At 46.5% G+C, this 19,172-nt stretch overlaps 1 protein-coding gene across 1 annotated transcript in view; it reads left to right on the top strand.

Moving 5' to 3' along the window:
- The window catches only part of LOC148524822 (leukocyte elastase inhibitor-like), a 63,925-nt gene that overhangs the window by 3,768 nt on the left and 40,985 nt on the right, over window positions 1-19,172 (top strand). Inside the window, exon 3 of the mRNA XM_088471803.1 lies at window positions 14,377-14,424. Within this exon, the coding sequence (XP_088327929.1) occupies window positions 14,377-14,424 (48 nt within the window). The remainder of the gene's footprint in view (window positions 1-14,376; window positions 14,425-19,172) is intronic.

The following is a 19,172-nucleotide window of genomic DNA, read 5'->3' as shown; positions in this document are numbered from 1 at the left end:
AAAGGGCCGGCTGGCTTGACCGTTAAAGGGTGCTGTAACCCCCAAAGTACACTCCAGTCCAAACCAAAAAAATATATATTTTCTGTGTTTGTGAATTGTGTGCACTGTGGCTGCACGTGCATCAACAAAGGAGCAGCGCCAAGCGTGCGCCTGTGTCCCATAAGTAAAGTGCCGGCTGGCTCATTTCTTAAAGGGTGGTGTAACCCACAAAGTGCACTACTCTCCAGCAAAAATAAAAAAATATTTTCTGTGTTTGTGTGCGCTTTAGCCGCACGTATATATAAATATAACATAAATGGAGGACCAAACTTTCTCCGATAAAAATAAAATAGGGAAAGATCAAGAACCACTTCCTCCTAGTGCTGTTGCTGCTGCTGGGAGTTGTTCATCATCCCAGAGAGGAAGTAGGAACATCACTACTTTTACTAAACAATTGACCCTCCAACAGTCCCTAGCGATGAGGATGAAGTACGACAGCAGTCATCCTGAAGCAAAATGTATAACTGAGGCCTTGACTGCTATGTTGGTGTTAGACGTGCGTCCAGTATCCGCCATTAGTGCAGTGGGATTTAGACAATTGATGGAGATAGTGTGTCCCCGGTTCCAAATCCCGTCTAGATTCCACCTGCATCCTCAAAGCAGCAGCGACAAGCGTGCGTCTGTCTGTTAAAGGGTGGTGTAACCCTCAAAGTGCGCTCCACAAACAATAAAAATATTCTTCTTTTTTTTTCTGTCTTTGTGAAATGTGTGGGCTGTAGCCGCACCTGCATCCTTAAAGCAGCAGCGACAAGCGTGCGTCTGTCTGTTAAAGGTTGGTGACACCCTCAAAGTGTGCTACACAAACAATAAAAATATTGTTCTTTTTTCTGTCTTTGTGAATTGTGTGGGCTGTAGCCGCACTTGCATCCTCAAAGCAGCAACAAGCGTGCGTCTGTCTGTTAAAGGGTGGTGACACCCTCAAAGTGTGCAACACAAACAATAAAAATATTCTTCTTTTTTCTGTCTTTGTGAATTGTGTGGGCTGTAGCCACACTTGCATCCTCAAAGCAGCAGCGACAAGCGTGCGTCTGTCTGTTAAAGGGTGGTGACACCCTCAAAGTGTGCTACACAAACAATAAAAATATTGTTCTTTTTTCTGTCTTTGTGAATTGTGTGGGCTGTAGCCGCACTTGCATCCTCAAAGCAGCAGCGACAAGCGTGCGTCTGTTTGTTAAAGGGTGGTGTAACTCTCAAAGTGCTCCAAAAAATAAAAAACTATTTTTTTAATGTGTTTGTGTCTTGTGTGCGATGTAGCCGCACTTGCATCATCAAAGCAGCAGCGACAAGCGTGCATCTGTCTGTTAAAGGGTGGTGACACCCTCAAAGTGTGCTACACAAACAATAAAAATATTCTTCTTTTTTCTGTCTTTGTGAATTGTGTGGGCTGTAGCCGCACTTGCATCCTCAAAGCAGCAGCGACAAGCGTGCGTCTGTCTGTTAAAGGGTGGTGACACCCTCAAAGTGTGCTACACAAACAATAAAAATATTCTTCTTTTTTCTGTCTTTGTGAATTGTGTGGGCTGTAGCCGCACTTGCATCCTCAAAGCAGCAGCGACAAGCGTGCATCTGTCTGTTAAAGGGTGGTGTAACCCTCAAAGTGCTCCAAAAAATAAAAAACTATTTTTTTAATGTGTTTGTGACTTGCGTGCGATGTAGCCGCACGTGCATCAACATAGTAGCAGCGCCAAGCGTGCGCCTGTGTCATAAGTCAAGGGCTGGTTTGGACATCTGGTCCGGACTGAAGGACGTGCCAACAATTTCTGACAAGTCTACTGTCACTGCATATGATACTGTCCTCAAAGCAGCAGCGACAAGCGTGCGTCTGTCTGTTAAAGGGTGGTGACACCCTCAAAGTGTGCTACACAAACAATAAAAATATTGTTCTTTTTTTCTCTGTCTTTGTGAATTGTGTGGGCTGTAGCCGCACTTGCATCCTCAAAGCAGCAGCGACAAGCGTGCGTTTGTCTGTTAAAGGGTGGTGTAACTCTCAAAGTGCTCCAAAAAATAAAAAACTATTTTTTTAATGTGTTTGTGACTTGTGTGCGATGTAGCCGCACCTGCATCCTCAAAGCAGCAGCGACAAGCGTGCGTCTGTCTGTTAAAGGGTGGTGACACCCTCAAAGTGTGCTACACAAACAATAAAAATATTCTTCTTCTTTTTTCTGTCTTTGTGAATTGTGTGGGCTGTAGCCGCACTTGCATCCTCAAAGCAGCAGCAACAAGCGTGCGTCTGTCTGTTAAAGGGTGGTGACACCCTCAAAGTGTGCTACACAAACAATAAAAATATTCTTCTTCTTTTTTCTGTCTTTGTGAATTGTGTGGGCTGTAGCCGCACTTGCATCCTCAAAGCAGCAGCAACAAGCGTGCGTCTGTCTGTTAAAGGGTGGTGTAACCCTCAAAGTGCGCTCCACAACCACAAACAATAAAAATATTCTTTTTTTTTCTGTCTTTGTGAATTGTGTGGGCTGTAGCCGCACTTGCATCCTCAAAGCAGCAGCGACAAGCGTGCGTCTGTCTGTTGAAGGATTACATCGGTGACAGCATCCAAGTAGGCATGTCAGACAGTCCGTACCTGTACTGGCAGGAAAAAGAAGCAATTTGGAGGTCCCTGTACAAACTGGCTCTATTTTACCTGAGTTGCCCCCCCTCCAGTGTGTACTCCGAAAGAGTGTTTAGTGCAGCCGGGAACCTTGTCAGCGAAAGGCGTAGGAGGTAGCTTCCACAAAATGTGGAGAAGATGATGTTCATAAAATGAATTATCAACTCTTCCAGGGAGACCAGCCTCCAGAACGTGCAGAGGGACCTGTGGTTGTGGATTCCAGCGTGGACGAATTAATACTCTGTGAGGATGAGGATGTACACAACACTGAAGAGGGTGAGGAATCGGTGGATGAGGAGGATGAGGACGACATCTTGCCTCCGTAGAGCCAGTTTGTGCAGGGACAGATTAATTGCCAACTTGTTTTGTGGGGGCCCAAACGAACCAATCATTTCAGCCACAGTCGTGTGGCAGACCCTGGCACTGAAATGTTTGGTTTGTTAAAGTGTGCATGTCCTGTTTATACAACATAAAGGTGGGTGGGAGGGCCCAAGGACAATTCCATCTTGCACCTCTTTTTTTTCTTTGAATTATGTATAGTTTGGGGCCTAGTTTTTCAAACTGCCATCCTGTCTGCCACTGCAGTGCCACTCCTAGATGGACCACGTGTTTGTGCCGCCCACTCGTATCTCTTAGCATAGTCATCCAGCTACCTCGGTGCAACCTTTTGGACATAAAAACACTATTGTGAGGTGTGAGGTGTTCAGAATAGACTGGAAATGAGTGGAAATTAAGGTTATTGAGGTTAATAATAGCATAGGAGCAGAAAAACCCACAAATTCTGTGATTTTAGCTGTTTTTATGCTTTTTTAAAAAAAAATACAGATCCAAAACACAAAACCCAGAACCCAAAACACGGAAGGGTGGTTTTGGCAAAACCAATCCAGATCCAAAACACGAAGAAAGATCCAGATCCAAAACCAAAACACAAAACACGAAAAGTGGCCGGTGCACACCCCTACCCTAAATATTTGGATGCCAGGTTGAGGGGAAATTTCCCCCCATCTCTAAACTCCATTATTTTTCTGGAGTGTTGGGATTAATATCTGGTTATCACTTTCTCATATTTTAAATGAGGGTTCCCCCATTTTTATAGGGGCAAGGGTCAAGGAGATAGAAGGATTTCCCTTCCCTCATACTTTCATTCATTCTCTTTTTTTGCCTTTGTTTCATTTAGAATATGAAAGGCCACACGTGTGGGTCTCCCTATCATAGTGAAATCCCACCCTGCCTATTTTAAAAATAAACTTTACTAACAAACTCACAAAAACTATAAACAACAAGCAGGACAGCAGTAGACTAATGGGATGTAGTCAAATACTTATTCTAACCAGGGGGCCCACATGCCAGAGTCTACTGTGCATGCACATGTCTCTGGTAACATGGCAACTGTGCCCAGGATCACCATCCGGTGGGGGACATCCGGACCTGGAGTCCAGGGCCCAGACAGAGAGGGGAATTGGGAGTAATGGGCCTGCCGGGATCCCAGCACATACCGCGCCGGATCATCATTACCGAGGATCCGTAGCGCTGGGCAGCCCTCACTGACAGCTGTCATAGCTATACTTCCTGGTGGTTGGCCCTTCCCTGGACCAGTCATCTTACCATGAGTTCTGAGCAGCCCAGATCAGCATATGCCTGAGCAGTGGCTAGCACGCTCTTTTCTCCCCAGCACGCTCCGCTACTCTGACCCCTCCCCCTTGCAACAGGTGGCAGTGAGGGACCACAGCGCACTAATGCTGGCCATACACTAGTATGACCAGCATAAGATGAGATTTACCTTGAACTCCCCAGCAGCTCCATGGCAGTCCAGGCCGCACGATTGACATACGATGTACATACGATCACACGACACAATTCATCTGCACTTAGGAGTGAAGGTTATTAAAAGAACACACACTTCTTCAAAATGTAACTCAAATGACTCCGGTCGGACGCACGATGCATCGCATGCACAAATACACGGCACGATCTGCATATGATTATGATAGATAATATGGGCTGCACATTTGATCATATATGTTTTAAGCAGGCTTACCTACCCTCCCGATTTGGCCGGGAGCCTCCCGATTATCGGGTGCCGCTCCCGGCCCCCCGGGAAGGCAGGCAAGCCTCCCGCAAGCCGCCATCCCTCCCTAACCCCCCGCAGAGTTACTAGCACAACCCCCGCAGCGGGTGGCCCGGTGACGCGATTCGCGCTGAATCGCGTCATCGTAGCCCCGCCCCCCGCTTTACAATGCCGTTAACCCTGGCATTGTGAAGAGGGGGCGGAGCCGCTATGACGCGATCTTGCGGCCACGCCCCCGGCCCGCACTGACCACGCCCCCGCAACAACATTACTGTGCGGCCACGCCCCCCGCTGTAAGCTGACATTCAGCCCCCTCCCGGAAGGAGGGAGCTGAATGTCGGCAAGTATGGTTTTAAGAGCGGCGGGAGCATGCATCAGAATGTATCCTACCTAAAACCTACACGATTTCCACATGATTCATCGTAGTACGCGACTAAAATCAGGCAATTGGCCCAAAATTGCAATTGTGTATGGCCAACATTAGTGACAGAGATAAATGAGGGGACCACAGGACAACAAAGGGGAAGCTGTGTGTGTGGGGGGAAGGTCACTGACAGACACAGGGGAATGTGTGTGAGGATCACAGTGAGACAGAAGGGATATGTGTGTTTGTCTGGGGGGGTCACTTACAGACAGAGGGGAATGTGGGGAAATCACTGACACACAGAGAGGGTTTTGGGAATCGCTGAGAGAGAGGGAAAAGTGGGAGAGATTGCTGAGAGAGAGAGAGAGAGAGGAATCACTGAGAGGCAGAGTTGGATGTGTGTGGGGGTGATTACAGAGAGACAGAGGAATGTGCAGGGGGTCACTAACAAACAGAGAGGAATGTGGAGGGGATCGCTGATAATGAGTGGGGAAATGTGGGGGGGATCGCTGATATATGGGACTGTGGAGTGAATCGCTGAGAGAGAGGAGTGCAGAGGAAATCGCTGAGAGAGAGGAATGCCGAGGGGATCGCTGAGAGAGAGAGAGGAATGCTGAGAGGATCGCTGAGAGAGGAATGCTGAGGGAATCGCTGAGAGAGAAAGAGGAATATGGAGGGACAGAAGTGGTGGTAGCTGGGGAAAGAGAAGGTGTGCTGGCTGAGTATACAGAAGGGGTGCTGGCTGGGGAAATACTGCGGGGCTGGAGTTGCAGAAACATAGGGAAGCACCCTGCTTATTTAGTCAGTCCTGGGCCCCACGATTTCTGATGGCAGCCCTGGGTGGCAGTGTAACTCAGTGCAGGTAGAGGGCTGGGTCCCGCCGTTCTTCGCATGCATGCCCGCATTGGTAATGCCGATATGCATGTAGGAATGCGCAAAGGATCAGGAAGATGGCGTTACCGACCACAACCTTGGTGCATATGAGAAATGCGGTCAAACCCGCATTTTCAGGGTTTGACCGCATTTGTCCCTTTGCTGCATTCCGCCCCTGGTCCTTACCAGAAGATGTAATTCAATTTCTTTTTCTGAAGATTTTGCTGTTCAGGACCTTTTTGGAAGATGTAATTCAAAATCCATATCAGTAGTCGTTATCCAAAGTTGCTTAAATAAAGCAGGAGCTACACACAGAGTATCTATGTAGGACAAAATATCACCACAAAATGGCTGCCAGTAACTGGACAGCCTTAATTTAGACCTGTGAACTGCACTGTGACACCACAATGCATACCAGCAGCAGCTAGAGATGGCTGTAGCTTAGATAAGCTTTTGGCCAGATGCTCTGCAGCAGCAATTCTGGTGAGAATAGAAAAGCCATGGCTAAGGAGATGGCAGTGTAACTTCTGGAGAGGACAGTTCACAACAAATTCTCTGCACCTACTGTAGCTACACACTTTCCTGTGAGTGGAAGAGTGTGCACAGTGACAAAATCCTTTTAGTAGATTATATTAGAAGATGTACATCTAAAGGGGGGTATCCACTAGACGATAAAGTTGAATGATTGAACGATAACGATAAAATCGTTTGATAATCGTTCGATAATCGTTCAATCATCGTTTGAATATCGTTTGAAAATTTGGTCTTTTAGACATCTTTTAGACATCTATCATCGTGCAAACATGCTGGTCAACCTGACGATATCGTCAGGCTCAGCATGCATGTTTCCAGATGATGGATGACCCTGCACTGAACGTCTGCTCGTTCAGTGCAGGCACATCACACGACTGACAAACGACTGCACGATTATAATGTCGTAATTGTGCAGTCGTTTTCAGATCTTGTAGTGGTTGCCCCCCATTAGATCTGCTAAAATATTGGACAGCTGTATAGGCATATATTGGGTGTTGAATCTGCGTCCAGGTCTCCAGTAGGATTGTTTCAATAGTCTGATCTGGAGTTGGATCCCTGGAGGATTTGACAAGTCTGTACTCCTCTTAAGTCATGCAGTGTCACAACACATGAGATTAATAATTTGCTTATCCATTGTTTCAAAATGAAAAACTGCAGATTAAATGGAGGGAGGTGTCTGAAGAGGTAAGGGAGATTAGCCAAAGTGTATTATATAGTCCTTACCTGAAGATGTTATTCAGATTCTTTTTCTGAAGATGTTGCTATTTAGGACCTTATTGGATGATGTATTTCAAAGTCCATATCAGTAGTAGTTATCCAAAGTCCTTTAACCACTTGCCTGGCACAGTCGTATCAGATACGACCGCACCAGGCTGGGCTTTCCCTGACATGGTCATATCTGATACGACCAGTCAGAAAATGGCCACTAGGCGGCTGTGGGAAGCTAATCTTCCTGCAGCCGCCAACATCAGAGGGACCTTCTGGTCCCTCTGCAAAAATGGCTGCGTCTCCAGCGTGTCCGATCACTGCTGGCCACAGTGATCGGGCACCGTAGGCAGCCCCCCTCCCATAGAAGCAGCAGTGCTGCCTTTTGTGACCCGATCACTGTGGCCAGCAGTCATCGGGCAGCCATCCACCCCCTTCAGCAACCAGCAGTAGCGGCGGCTCTGGTAGCCGCCGCTAATGCTATCTATCCGCGCTGCCAGGGGGACACCCTCCCGCTGCGGCTCCGGAACTACAGTGATCACATAGTGATCACTGTGTGTGAAGGAGCAGCGGCGGAGGCTCTGGTAGCCGCCGCCGCTGCTCTGTATCCAGGCCGCCAGCGGGAGACGCTCCCGCTGCGGCTCCGGCACCACAGTGATCACTAGGTGATCATTGTGTAGGAGCAGCAGCAGCGGCTCTGCTAGCCGCCGCCGCTGCTCTGTATCCGGGCCGCCAGCGGGAGACGCTCCCGCTGCGGCTCCGGCACCACAGTGATCACCTTGATCACTGTGGAGGAGCAGCAGCGGCTCTGGTAGCCGCGGCTGCTGCAATATTCGCCCGGGCTCAGCTCCGCCTCCCCGTCCCCATGTGCCCGATCACTGCTGGCCACAGTGATCGGGCAATAAATCATTTTGAACAAATATAACAAATATATATACGTATGTATGTATATATATATATATATATATATAAATGTATGTATATATATGTAAATATATATATATATGTAAATATATATGTAAATATATGTATATATGTGTATACATGTGTATATATATGTATATATGTATATATATATATATGTGTATGTATATATATATATATGTGTATATATATATATATATATATATGTATTATATATATATACGAATGTATATATATATACGTATGTGTGTATATATATATATATATACGTATGTATGTGTATATATATATATATATATATATATACTGTGTGTGTGTGTATATATATATTATATATATATATATAATGTTCGATCGATATATATATATATATATCGATCGATGATTATCGCAGAGCCTCTGATTAGGGGTGGCAACTGACCATCGATGGTTTGCAAACCATCGATGATCTTACTGAAGACAAGTGGTTTGCCATTGCTTGTGGCCATCAATGTTGCACCATCAATGGCAACCCTCAATCGATGTTTAGGAAACATCGGCAGTTGTGGTGTACACAGATCTCCTCGACCAAGCGCAAAACAATTGATGGCTTCTAACGATGGTTGAACCATCGATGGTACAGCCGTCAATGGCCATCACTACAGTATAATATAAAAATTGCTATTTTTATGGTATACTGTGTTTTTTAAAAAATATTTTTTTCAAATAAAATAGTGATGGATAAGTTTAAAATTATGGGCCTGATTCAGACCCACTCGCGAGCGGCTGTCCCCTCGCAAGTGGGTCGATGTTATGGACTGAGCATGCGCACGACGGAGGGAGCTCCGTCGTGCGCATGCGCCAGACGCGACGAGCGAAGGAAAGTCCTTCGCTCGTTGTGTCCGATCAAAGGGGGCGTGCTGTCAATGTTGATTGAAAGCACGCCCCCTTTGGTAGGCGTGCCGGGGGCGTGCCTCCCTGACGGGGGCGTTCCCACGGGAACGCCTCCCGTCAGAAGCCGGCCCACTGACATCACTAGTGATGTCAGTGGGAGTGATTTTGGCTCTGATAGAGCCAAAATCACTCCGGAGCTTGCGGTTGAAAACCTCAACCGCAGGCTCCGGCTCGCAAATTCGATGGTCGCGATGGTCTCGACCATCGCGACCATCACAATGCACGCTCGTATAGCCTGTGGGTGGTGACCCACAGCTATACGAGCGTCCAGGAGGACGCTCCATGAAAATGGAGCCCGGCCCTCATTCAGAGCGTGCGCTCTGCTCAGAGCGTACGGCTCTGAATGAGGGCCTATGTTCGTGACCTAATTCAATCATAAAAGAAACCGACAATTTTGGAGCGGTTTTTGGAAAAAGAATTTGTCAGTTAAGTGGTTAATAAAGCAGGAGCTACTCAGAGAGTGTCAATGTTGGACAAAATTTCATCACAAAATGGCTACCAGTAGCTGGGCATTCTTTATATAGGGCTGTGACCTGCATTGTGACATCACATTGCATGCAGGCAGCAGCTAGAGCCGGCTCAGGGACGGACCTATCAGCGATGCAGCAGGGGCCCCTTGGGATTAATGGGCCCACCGGGATCCCAGCACATACCGGATCATCATTACTGAGGATCCATGGCTCCAGGCAACTGTCACTGACAGTTGTCATAGCTATACTTCCTGGTGACTGGCCCCTCCCCGTACCATTCACCTTGCCATGAGCTCACAGCAGCCCAGATCAGCATATGCCTGAGCAGAGATTAGCACACTTCTTTCTCCCCAGCATGCTCTGGTATTCTGACCCCTTCTCCTTGCAACAGGTGGTAGTGAGGGCCCCACAGCACACTGAGAGACAGAGTGAAGGTGTGCTGGCTGGGGAGAGATAAGGTGTACAGGCTGGAGATACAGAAGGGGTGCTAGCTGTGGTAATACTGAGGAGCTGGAGTTACAGAATCACGGGGAGGGGCCCTGCCTATTTAGTCAGTACCAGGCACCATGATATCTGATAGTAGCCCTGATTGTGCCATGGTCCCAGAAACTTATCTACTGCACATGAGAAAATCTCTGAGAAAATGGCCGCCACGCCATTTTCCCGGCGATTTGTGCTGCAGCTGGGACATTGGACTCCTGATAGTATGAAGTATTAAACATTAGTGCAAGGTGTGCAGTGTTGACCCACCTGAACCAATTTGTACCGCTCACCCCTGCACCCATTATAAATATTTCAATGACTCTAACACTAAAGTGTTACTTTAATTATTCAGTTAACCTCTTCTCTACTGAGGCTTTTCTCACCCCTGTGTTGAGGCTGTTTTCAGAATCTTGGGCTGGCCACATAACGACATCAATATCAGCAATGTGTTTATGTAGTATCCACACAAATTATAGCTTGCTTTAATCTTCAAAATACTTTGGGTCAAATGTAATAGGGTGAGAGTTTAGAAAATGTGAGAGTTTAGCAGTAAACTCTCACATTGGTCGAGTTTTATCTTCAAAATGGGAAAACATTCAGATGAGAGTTTAAATCGTGATAGTTTTTTAGTCTAAAAAATGTGAGAGTTTACTGCTAAACTCTCACATTTACTAAATTCTCACCCTATTATAGTTGGCTTTCAGAAAATACTTTTAGAAAGTATTTGCAGAGTGCGCATGCGCTGGATCATGCATATGAACATGGACAGGTATTCTGATTTGTGCATTATTGGACATTGTTTCCTTGAAATGGGTGTTTCTGTGTGGCAACTGAGCGGCTACTATGTGATTGCACAAAACTGATCGATCACGTAGAAGTGTCATTCATGGGAGTGCTTTGGGCGTGCCGTCCTACTTCCATGCTTGTTTTAGTATGCAGACAGAAATAGGATGCCTGTTCCAGACCAATCTCTTATACACCTTTCACACTGCCAGCAATAACCAGGATTATTCACGTGAACATGCAGCAACGTGGACTATTGTGCAGTGTGAAAGGGCCAATTGAAAAATCCCGGTTGAAGCAACCCGGGTAATGAGTAGAGTTGAACATGGGTTCAAACCGGCTGGCAGTGTAGTGTGAACAAGTAACCTGGGTCGATGCAACACGGGTCCAATTCACAGCATAGCAAGCACTGTTGCTTGTAGATGATTTAATCTCCACGTGCCTGCTCGGCATGTAATGGCGGTGATATCATCGACCTGTCAATAAATGGTGCTGTATGGAGAGACACAAGGGGTGCTGGCTGGGGTGATAGAGGGCAGGATGCATGACTCAAGCTCATTCAGGATGTGAATCATCCCATCGGTCTTCACATGTATGCCGGCGTTGGTAACGCCGCACTCTCACCGAGTACTCTTATTAACATAAGGTAGAAAGAAGGTTTCCGCGGCTGAATGGAACAGCGCCTGCAGATGCATCTGACACAGATTGAGGGTGTGTGGTATAAGAGATAGACAGTAATTAGATAGACAATGTCTAGGTCAGCGGTTTTCAACCAGTGTGCCGCGGCACACTAGTGTGCCATGGCCGGTTGTGAAGTGTGCCGCGGGGCTGTCAGAGCCACCGGGCACATTTTACTGTACTTCAGCATCCCGGGCTGCTGAGCTCCTCTGGGAGACTCAGGCGCGCCTGGGTAGTGACCTGCAAAGATGCGGCGGCGTGACATCACAGGTCACTCACGCCGCTTTGTCCACTGCCCTCCAGCCTGCTCTGCCAGCCAACGCCCTGCGCCAATCAGCCAGCCCGCGCTCTGTCTCTCTTTACCTCCCGCCCGGCACCAAACAGCCAGCCCGCACTCTCTCTTCATCTCCCGCCCGGCAGCCTACCTGGAAGCCCGCACGCACACGATCCTGCTGCAGTGTGAGTGACAAGGGGGGAAGAAATGTGGGTATTGTTTATGTCGGTGGGGACCAGACATTTTTTTCTTCTTAGTGGGTACCAGCCATAGTTTATTTTTTCGTGGGAACCAGTCATGTAATTTTTTTTGTGAGAACCAGCCATATATTTGCCTATTTAGTGGGGAACAATGGGTTTTGTTTGTTTTTTTTGTTTCTGTGGGGCCAGCCATAGGTTTCTTTTTCTGTGGGGAGCAATGTGGCAGTTGTTTTCTGTGGGGAGCAATTCTGTGGGGCGCAATGTGGTATGGTTGTTTTTTTCCTGTGGGACGTAATGTGGTATGGTTGTTTTTTTTGTGGGGAGCAATGTGGGGGTTTTTTTCTGTGGAGGCCAGCCAGTGGGATTGTTTTATTCTTGTGGGGGCCAATGTAGTGTGTTTTGTTCCTGTGGGAACCAATGTAGTGTGTTTTTTCATAGTCCGCGTACACCGCATCGCCGGATAGTGTGTCTTGGCAATTTTAAAATCTTGTGTAATGTGCCGCAAGTTGAAAAAGGTTGAAAATCACTGGTCTAGGTAGACACCAGATGTTAGACAGACAATAGGTTGACAGGGACAAATGGTCGACAGGGACAAAGGTCCACATGTAAGAAGGTCGACAGGGACAAAAAGTCAACATGAAAATGGTCAACACAAAAATAGTCGACAAAAATGGTTGACGCATGTTTTCTTTTATTAGCACTAATCTTCACTCTAACCCTAGCCCTTCTCTTGGTGCCTAAACCTAACCCTCCCTCCTAGTGCCTAACCCTAACCATCGGGGAAGGTGCCTGACCATAACCATCCCTTCTAGTGCCTAACCCTCCAGTAAGTGCCTAACCATAACCCTCCCTCCTGGTGCCTAACCCTGATCATCTGTGTAAGTGCCGAACCCTAACCGTGGGGGTAAGTGCCGAAACCTAATCCTCCAGTAAGTGCCTAACCCTAAACCTAATCCTAACCCTAAAAAAAAAATAATAAAAAAAAAAATTGTGTCGACCATTTTTGTGTCGAACATTTTCATGTCGACCTTTTGACCCTGTTGATCATTTGTACATGTTGACCTTCTTACATGTCGACATTTAGTGTGTCAACTTTTTGCCCCTGTCGACCTTTTGTCCCTCTCAACCTATTGACTGTCTAACATCTGGTGTCTATCTAGGCATGGTCTATCTAATTCGTGTCTATCTACAGTCCGGAACCCTATTGAGGTGCTTGGGGTTCATGTATGTCAAACACCTTTGGGTAAGAATTTTAAAATCTTATTTTACTCTATGCTGTATTCTTGATAAAGCCTCCAACAGTGTACCGTTCTTTGGGCCTGATTCACTACGGATTGCTATTGCGATCACAGCTGTGATCACGCACGCAGTTCTGCTTCAAAAATATGCTAATGTCTGCAATCGCAAAGCCAATATAGAGATACTCACAACCGCTGTCTCACTTCCGTAAGACCTGTGTATACATCGGTACCATCTAGTAACATCGGCCCACCAAGCACAATTATAGCAGGTCTGGCCTGTCTCAAAAATTACAACTCTTGTCACACGCAGTGAGCTGCGAGCTGTGTATGCGGTCGCAGTGGCAAATTCATCCATGCCGAAGTAACTGCGTTCAAACGAACTGGGACGCCTGCGTTTCTCCGACCACTCCCATGTCATCATCCCCAAACACTGATGTCCCGTCACTCACTTTGCAATGGCTTTCTTTCTCCTTGCATGATTACAGAGAGATCACAATGCTAACTCACACACGTGCACTGCAATGCATATGCATGCGCTGTACGCACCATCAACTGATCTGCATACACGGCTGCAATTGTGATCCATGCTGAATCAGGCCCTTTGTTTAAATATATAAAATTCGTATGTAATTAGTTTGCTGATACCGCTTGATACGGCAAAGAAAAACTACCAAAAAATGGAACTAAAAGCAAAAACACAACCAAAGAGTACATTGTGTTCTTGCTTTGGAATCAACACATAGGTTTTTATAACAAAATCTGTGCTTGAAAATGTTTTGGCTGAGAATTGCATCAATAAGGATTATTTGATATCGGGGGTACACCGCCATTTATAATAAATAAATGCTTGTAACATAGAAAACGGTCTTAAGAAGCATCCTACATGACTACTTTATCACTGTGTATAACATTTGTACATGCAACACTAGGTTATATTGGAATGCGGTCAAAATACAGACAGTCAGGATGCCGGCACTAAGGATGCCTATGCCGGAATCCCGACACCTGTCAGAATACAGACGCCGGCATCCCGATGGTAAGTACTGGGGTTTGGATGCCGGCATCGGGATTCTGACTGCCGGGATCCCAAGCACCGGCATCCAGTACCCTGCCCGTTATATTTCCATGTTACTGTATATTACCACTTTCTGTAGTAATCATATAACATGCTTTACATTTATTTTGTCTACTCATTATCTATTTATTAGGTTTTAAACTTCAAGAAGCCTGCAGGTGCACATGGCTGCCATTCTCAGGTAAACATCTATCTTCCGAGGCATGTATATTGTATCCCACATTTATTAGTACTGGCAAACTAGGCATTATTTTCAAGAAAAAACTTTCTACATAGTTGTAAAGCTGGGTACACACAAGTTTTACTTAAGATGTGATGAACTCACGATTTGTCTTTGCAAGGAAATCCTCCGATATTCACTTATACACACTATACAATTGTTTCTTCCAATTCTACTATTTATCTATCCTAATGATTGGATAGAAAGATCACTGCAAAATGTTTATGATACCATGGCCAAATATATTGCATTTTATAAACATCCTAGATGGAACAATGAGGAGATGAGACCTATTTATCTCAGATACTGTAAATAGAGATTGTGGGCCTGATTCAGAGATGAACGCTATGTCAATGTTTGCACAGTTGAGCTACTGCATTATTTGCTACTGTGCATGTGCGAAAAGACCTGGAAACCCCTACAGTGCATGCTTTCCCCTGAGTGTACGCCTCCACTTATCAATCAGGCCTTGTGTAAAATTCTCAGATCATCTGCTGGATAATTGTATACTGCAGAGGATCCCAAACTCCACCATTATACTCCACATTTTAAGGATATCCATGCTTGAACACAGGTGACTTAATTAGTACCGCAATCAATTTGATTTAACCATCTGGACTCAAGCATGGATAGCCTTAAAATCTGGACTGTAATGGTTGAGTTTGGGAACCTCTGGTATAGAGTGAACCCAGCTTAACAGTACATGTAGTAAAGTCAGTTACACAACTCTACATCTGTACATTTTATTATCAGCAAATAATTAACTAAAATGTCTTGTAAAAGTATGACATTGTTTATAAAAATTAGGGGTGTGCACCGGCCACTTTTCGTGTTTTGTGTTTTGGTTTTGGATCTGGATCTTTCTTCGTGTTTTGGATCTGGATTGGTTTTGCCAAAACCACCCTTCCGTGTTTTGGGTTCTGGGTTTTGTGTTTTGGATCTGTATTTTTTTGAAAAAAAGCATAAAAACAGCTAAAATCAGAGAATTTGTAGGTTTTTCTGCTCCTATGCTATTATTAACCTCAATAACCTTAATTTCCACTCATTTCCAGTCTATTCTGAACACCTCACACCTCACAATAGTGTTTTTATGTCCAAAAGGTTGCACCGAGGTAGCTGGATGACTATGCTAAGCGACACGAGTGGGCGGCACAAACACGTGACCCATCTAGGAGTGACACTGCAGTGGCAGACAGGATGGCAGTTAGAAAAACTAGGCCCCAAACTGTACATAATGCAAAGAAAAAAAAGAAGTGCAAGATGGAATTGTCCTTGGGCCCTCCCACCCACCCTTATGTTGTATAAACAGGACATGCACACTTTAACAAATCAATCATTTCAGCGCCAGGGTCTGCCACACAACTGTGGCTGAAATGATTGGTTCGTTTGGGCCCCCACAAAACAAGCTGGCAATTAATCTGTCCCTGCACAAACTGGCTCTACGGAGGCAAGATGTCATCCTCATCCTCCTCATCCACCGATTCCTCACCCTCTTCAGTGTGTACATCCTCATCCTCACAAAGTATTAACTCGTCCCCACTTGAATCCACCACCACAGGTCCCTCTGTACCTTCTGGAGGCTGGTCTCCCTGGAAGAGCTGATAATTCATTTTGATGAACATCATCTTCTCCACATTCTGTGGAAGCAACCTCCTACGCCTTTCGCTGACAAGGTTCCCGGCTCCACTAAACACTCTTTCGGAGTACACACTGGAGGGGGGGCAACTCAGGTAAAATAGAGCCAGTTTGTACAGGGGCCTCCAAATTGCCTCTTTTTCCTGCCAGTACAGGTATGGACTGTCTGACATGCCTACTTGGATGCTGTCACCGATGTAATCCTCCACCATTCTGTCAATGGTGACAGTATCATATGCAGTGACAGTAGACATGTCAGAAATTGTTGCCAGGTCCTTCAGTCCGGACCAGATGTCCAAACTTGGTCCTGCCTGCCCTGCATCACCACCAGCGGGTTGCTTAGGATACCTAAGTTTTTTCCTGGCAGCCCCAGTTGCGGGAGAAAATTAAGAAGGAGCCGTTGACGTGTCACGTTCCGCTTTAGCTGACAGTGTGTTCACCAGCAGGTCTTTGCACCTCTGCAGGCTTGTGTCGGCCGGAAAGAGAGACACCACATAGGCTTTAAACCTAGGATCGAGCACGGTGGCCAAAATGTAGTGGTCTGATTTCAACAGATTGACCACCCTGGAATCCTGGCTAAGCGAATGAAGGGCTTCATCCACAAGTCCCACATGCCGAGCGGAATCGCTCTGTCTTAGCTCCTCCTTCACTTTCTCCAGCTGCTTCTGCAAAAGCCTGATGAGGGGAATGACCTGACTCAAGCTGGCAGTGTCTGAACTGACTTCACGTGTGGCAAGTTCGAAGGGCTGGAGAACCTTGCACAACACAGAAATCATTCTCCACTGCACTTGAGTCAGGTGCATACCCCCTCCTTTGCCTATGTCATAGGTGGATGTATAGGCTTGTATGGCCTTTTGCTGCTCCTCCATCCTCTGAAGCATATAGAGGGTTGAGTTCCACCGCGTCACAACCTCTTGCTTCAGGTGATGGTGGGGCAGGTTCAAGAGTGTTTGCTGGCGCTCCAGTCTTCGGCACGCAGTCGCTGAATGGCGAAAGTGGCCAGAAATTTTTCGGGCCACCCAAAGCATCTCCTGCACGCCCCTGTCGCTTTTCAGAAAATTCTGCACCATAAAAGTTTATTGTGTGAGCAAAACATGGGCCGTGCTGGAATTTGCCCAGATGTAATGCCCGCACAATATTGGTGGCGTTGTCAGATATCACAAATCCCCAGGAGAGTCTAAGTGGGGTAAGCCACTGGGCGATGATTTCCCTCAGTTTCTCTAAGAGGTTGTCGGCGGTGTGCCTCTTACTGAAACCGGTGATACACAGCGTAGCCTGCCTTGTAACGAGCTGGCGTTTCTGAGATGCTGCTATTGGTGACGCTGCTGCTGTTGCTGCGTAAGGTGATACATCTACCCAGTGGGCTGTCACAGTCATATAGTTCTTAGTCTGCCCTGTTCCACTTGTCCACATGTCCGTAGTTAAGTGGACATTGGGTACAACAGCATTTTTCAGGACACTGAGGACACTTTTTCTGACGTTTCTGTACAGTCTCGGTATCGCCTGCCTAGTGAAGTGGAATCTAGACGGGATTTGGAACCGGGGACACACTACCTCCATCAATTGTATAAATCCCACTGCACTAATGGCGGATACCGGACGCACGTCTAACACCAACATAGCAGTCAAGGCCTCAGTTATACGTTTTGCTTCAGGATGACTGCTGTCGTACTTCATCCTCCTTGCTAAGGACTGTTGGAGGGTCAATTGTTTAGTAAAAGTAGTGGTGTTCCTACTTCCTCTCTGGGATGATGAACGACTCCCAGCAGCAGCAACAGCAGCAGCGGCAGCAGTAGGCGTAGCAATGCAGGATCCTCCGGAGGAATCCCGGATAGGAGAGTCAGTCATGCCAGTGACATGGCCTGCAGGACTACTTCCGATCCTGCTAAGGAGGAAATTGACGAGGAGGGAGTTGACGGTGTGGTTTGCAGGCGCTTGGATACAACAGGACAACGGGATTTAGGTGTCCCTGGACTGCTTACGGTCTTAGCCAAAGTTTCTGAACTTGACAGTAACTTTTTATGAACGCGCTGCAGGTGCCGTATAAGGGAGGATGTTCCTAGGTGGTTGACGTCCCTACCCCTACTTATTTCACCTTTACATATGGTACATATGGCAAGACAGTTGTTGTCCGGATTTGGATAGAAATATTGCCAGACCAAAGAGGTGGAATGTTTGGTCTTCTGCCCAGGCATGACCGTGATGGGCTTTTTCATCCCACGGACAACAACTGTCTCCCCCGGAGCCTGATTTAAACAAACCACATCACCATCAGAATCCTCCTCGCCAACTTCCTCCTCAGCGCCAGCTACACCAGTATCCTCATCCTGTTGTACTTCAACAGTGACATCTTCAATTTGCATATCAGCAAGTGGACTGTGGGTGCTCCTTTCAGCACTTGCAGGGGGCGTGCAAATGGTGGAAAGAGCCACCTCTTCCCGTCCAGTGCTGGGAAGGTCAGGCATTGCAACCACCACCACACTTGGACTCTCCTTGGGGATTTGTGATATCTTCTTAGAAAGCACAGTTCTTCGCTGTGCTTTTGCCAGCTTAACTCTTTTGATTTTTTTAGTGGGAGGAGGGCTTCCATCGTCATGTGAAGCTGAACCACTAGTCATGAACATACTAGGGATCGACCTTAGCCGTTCCTTGCCACTCCGAGTCGTAAATGGCATATTGGCAAGTTTACGTTTCTCTTCAGCTGATTTAAATGTCTTTTTCAAGGTCATTTTCCTGAACTTTGCCATTTGGGATTGTATGTGCCCTCTACTATGACATTGGGCATCGGCCTTGGCAGACTACGTTGATGGCATGTTATCGTCTATGTCATGACTAGTGGCAGCAGCTTCAGCACTAGGAGGAAGTGGTTCTTGATCTTTCTCTATTTTATTTTTATCGGAGAAAGTTTGGTCCTCCATTTATGTTATATCGATTTGATATATACGTGCGGCTAAACACAGAAAATTATTTTTTTTTTGGTTTGGACTGGAGTGTACTTTTGGGGGTTACAGCACCCTTTAACGGTCAAGCCAGCCGGCCCTTTACTTATGACACAGGCGCACGCTTGGCACTAC

Source organism: Taudactylus pleione, unplaced genomic scaffold, assembly GCF_031769625.1.
Source record: "Taudactylus pleione unplaced genomic scaffold, aTauple2 ptg000116l, whole genome shotgun sequence".
Lineage (NCBI taxonomy): Eukaryota > Metazoa > Chordata > Amphibia > Anura > Myobatrachidae > Taudactylus > Taudactylus pleione.
The sequence above is the reverse complement of the archived record's forward strand: the minus strand, read 5'-3'. Positions and strand labels throughout refer to the sequence as shown.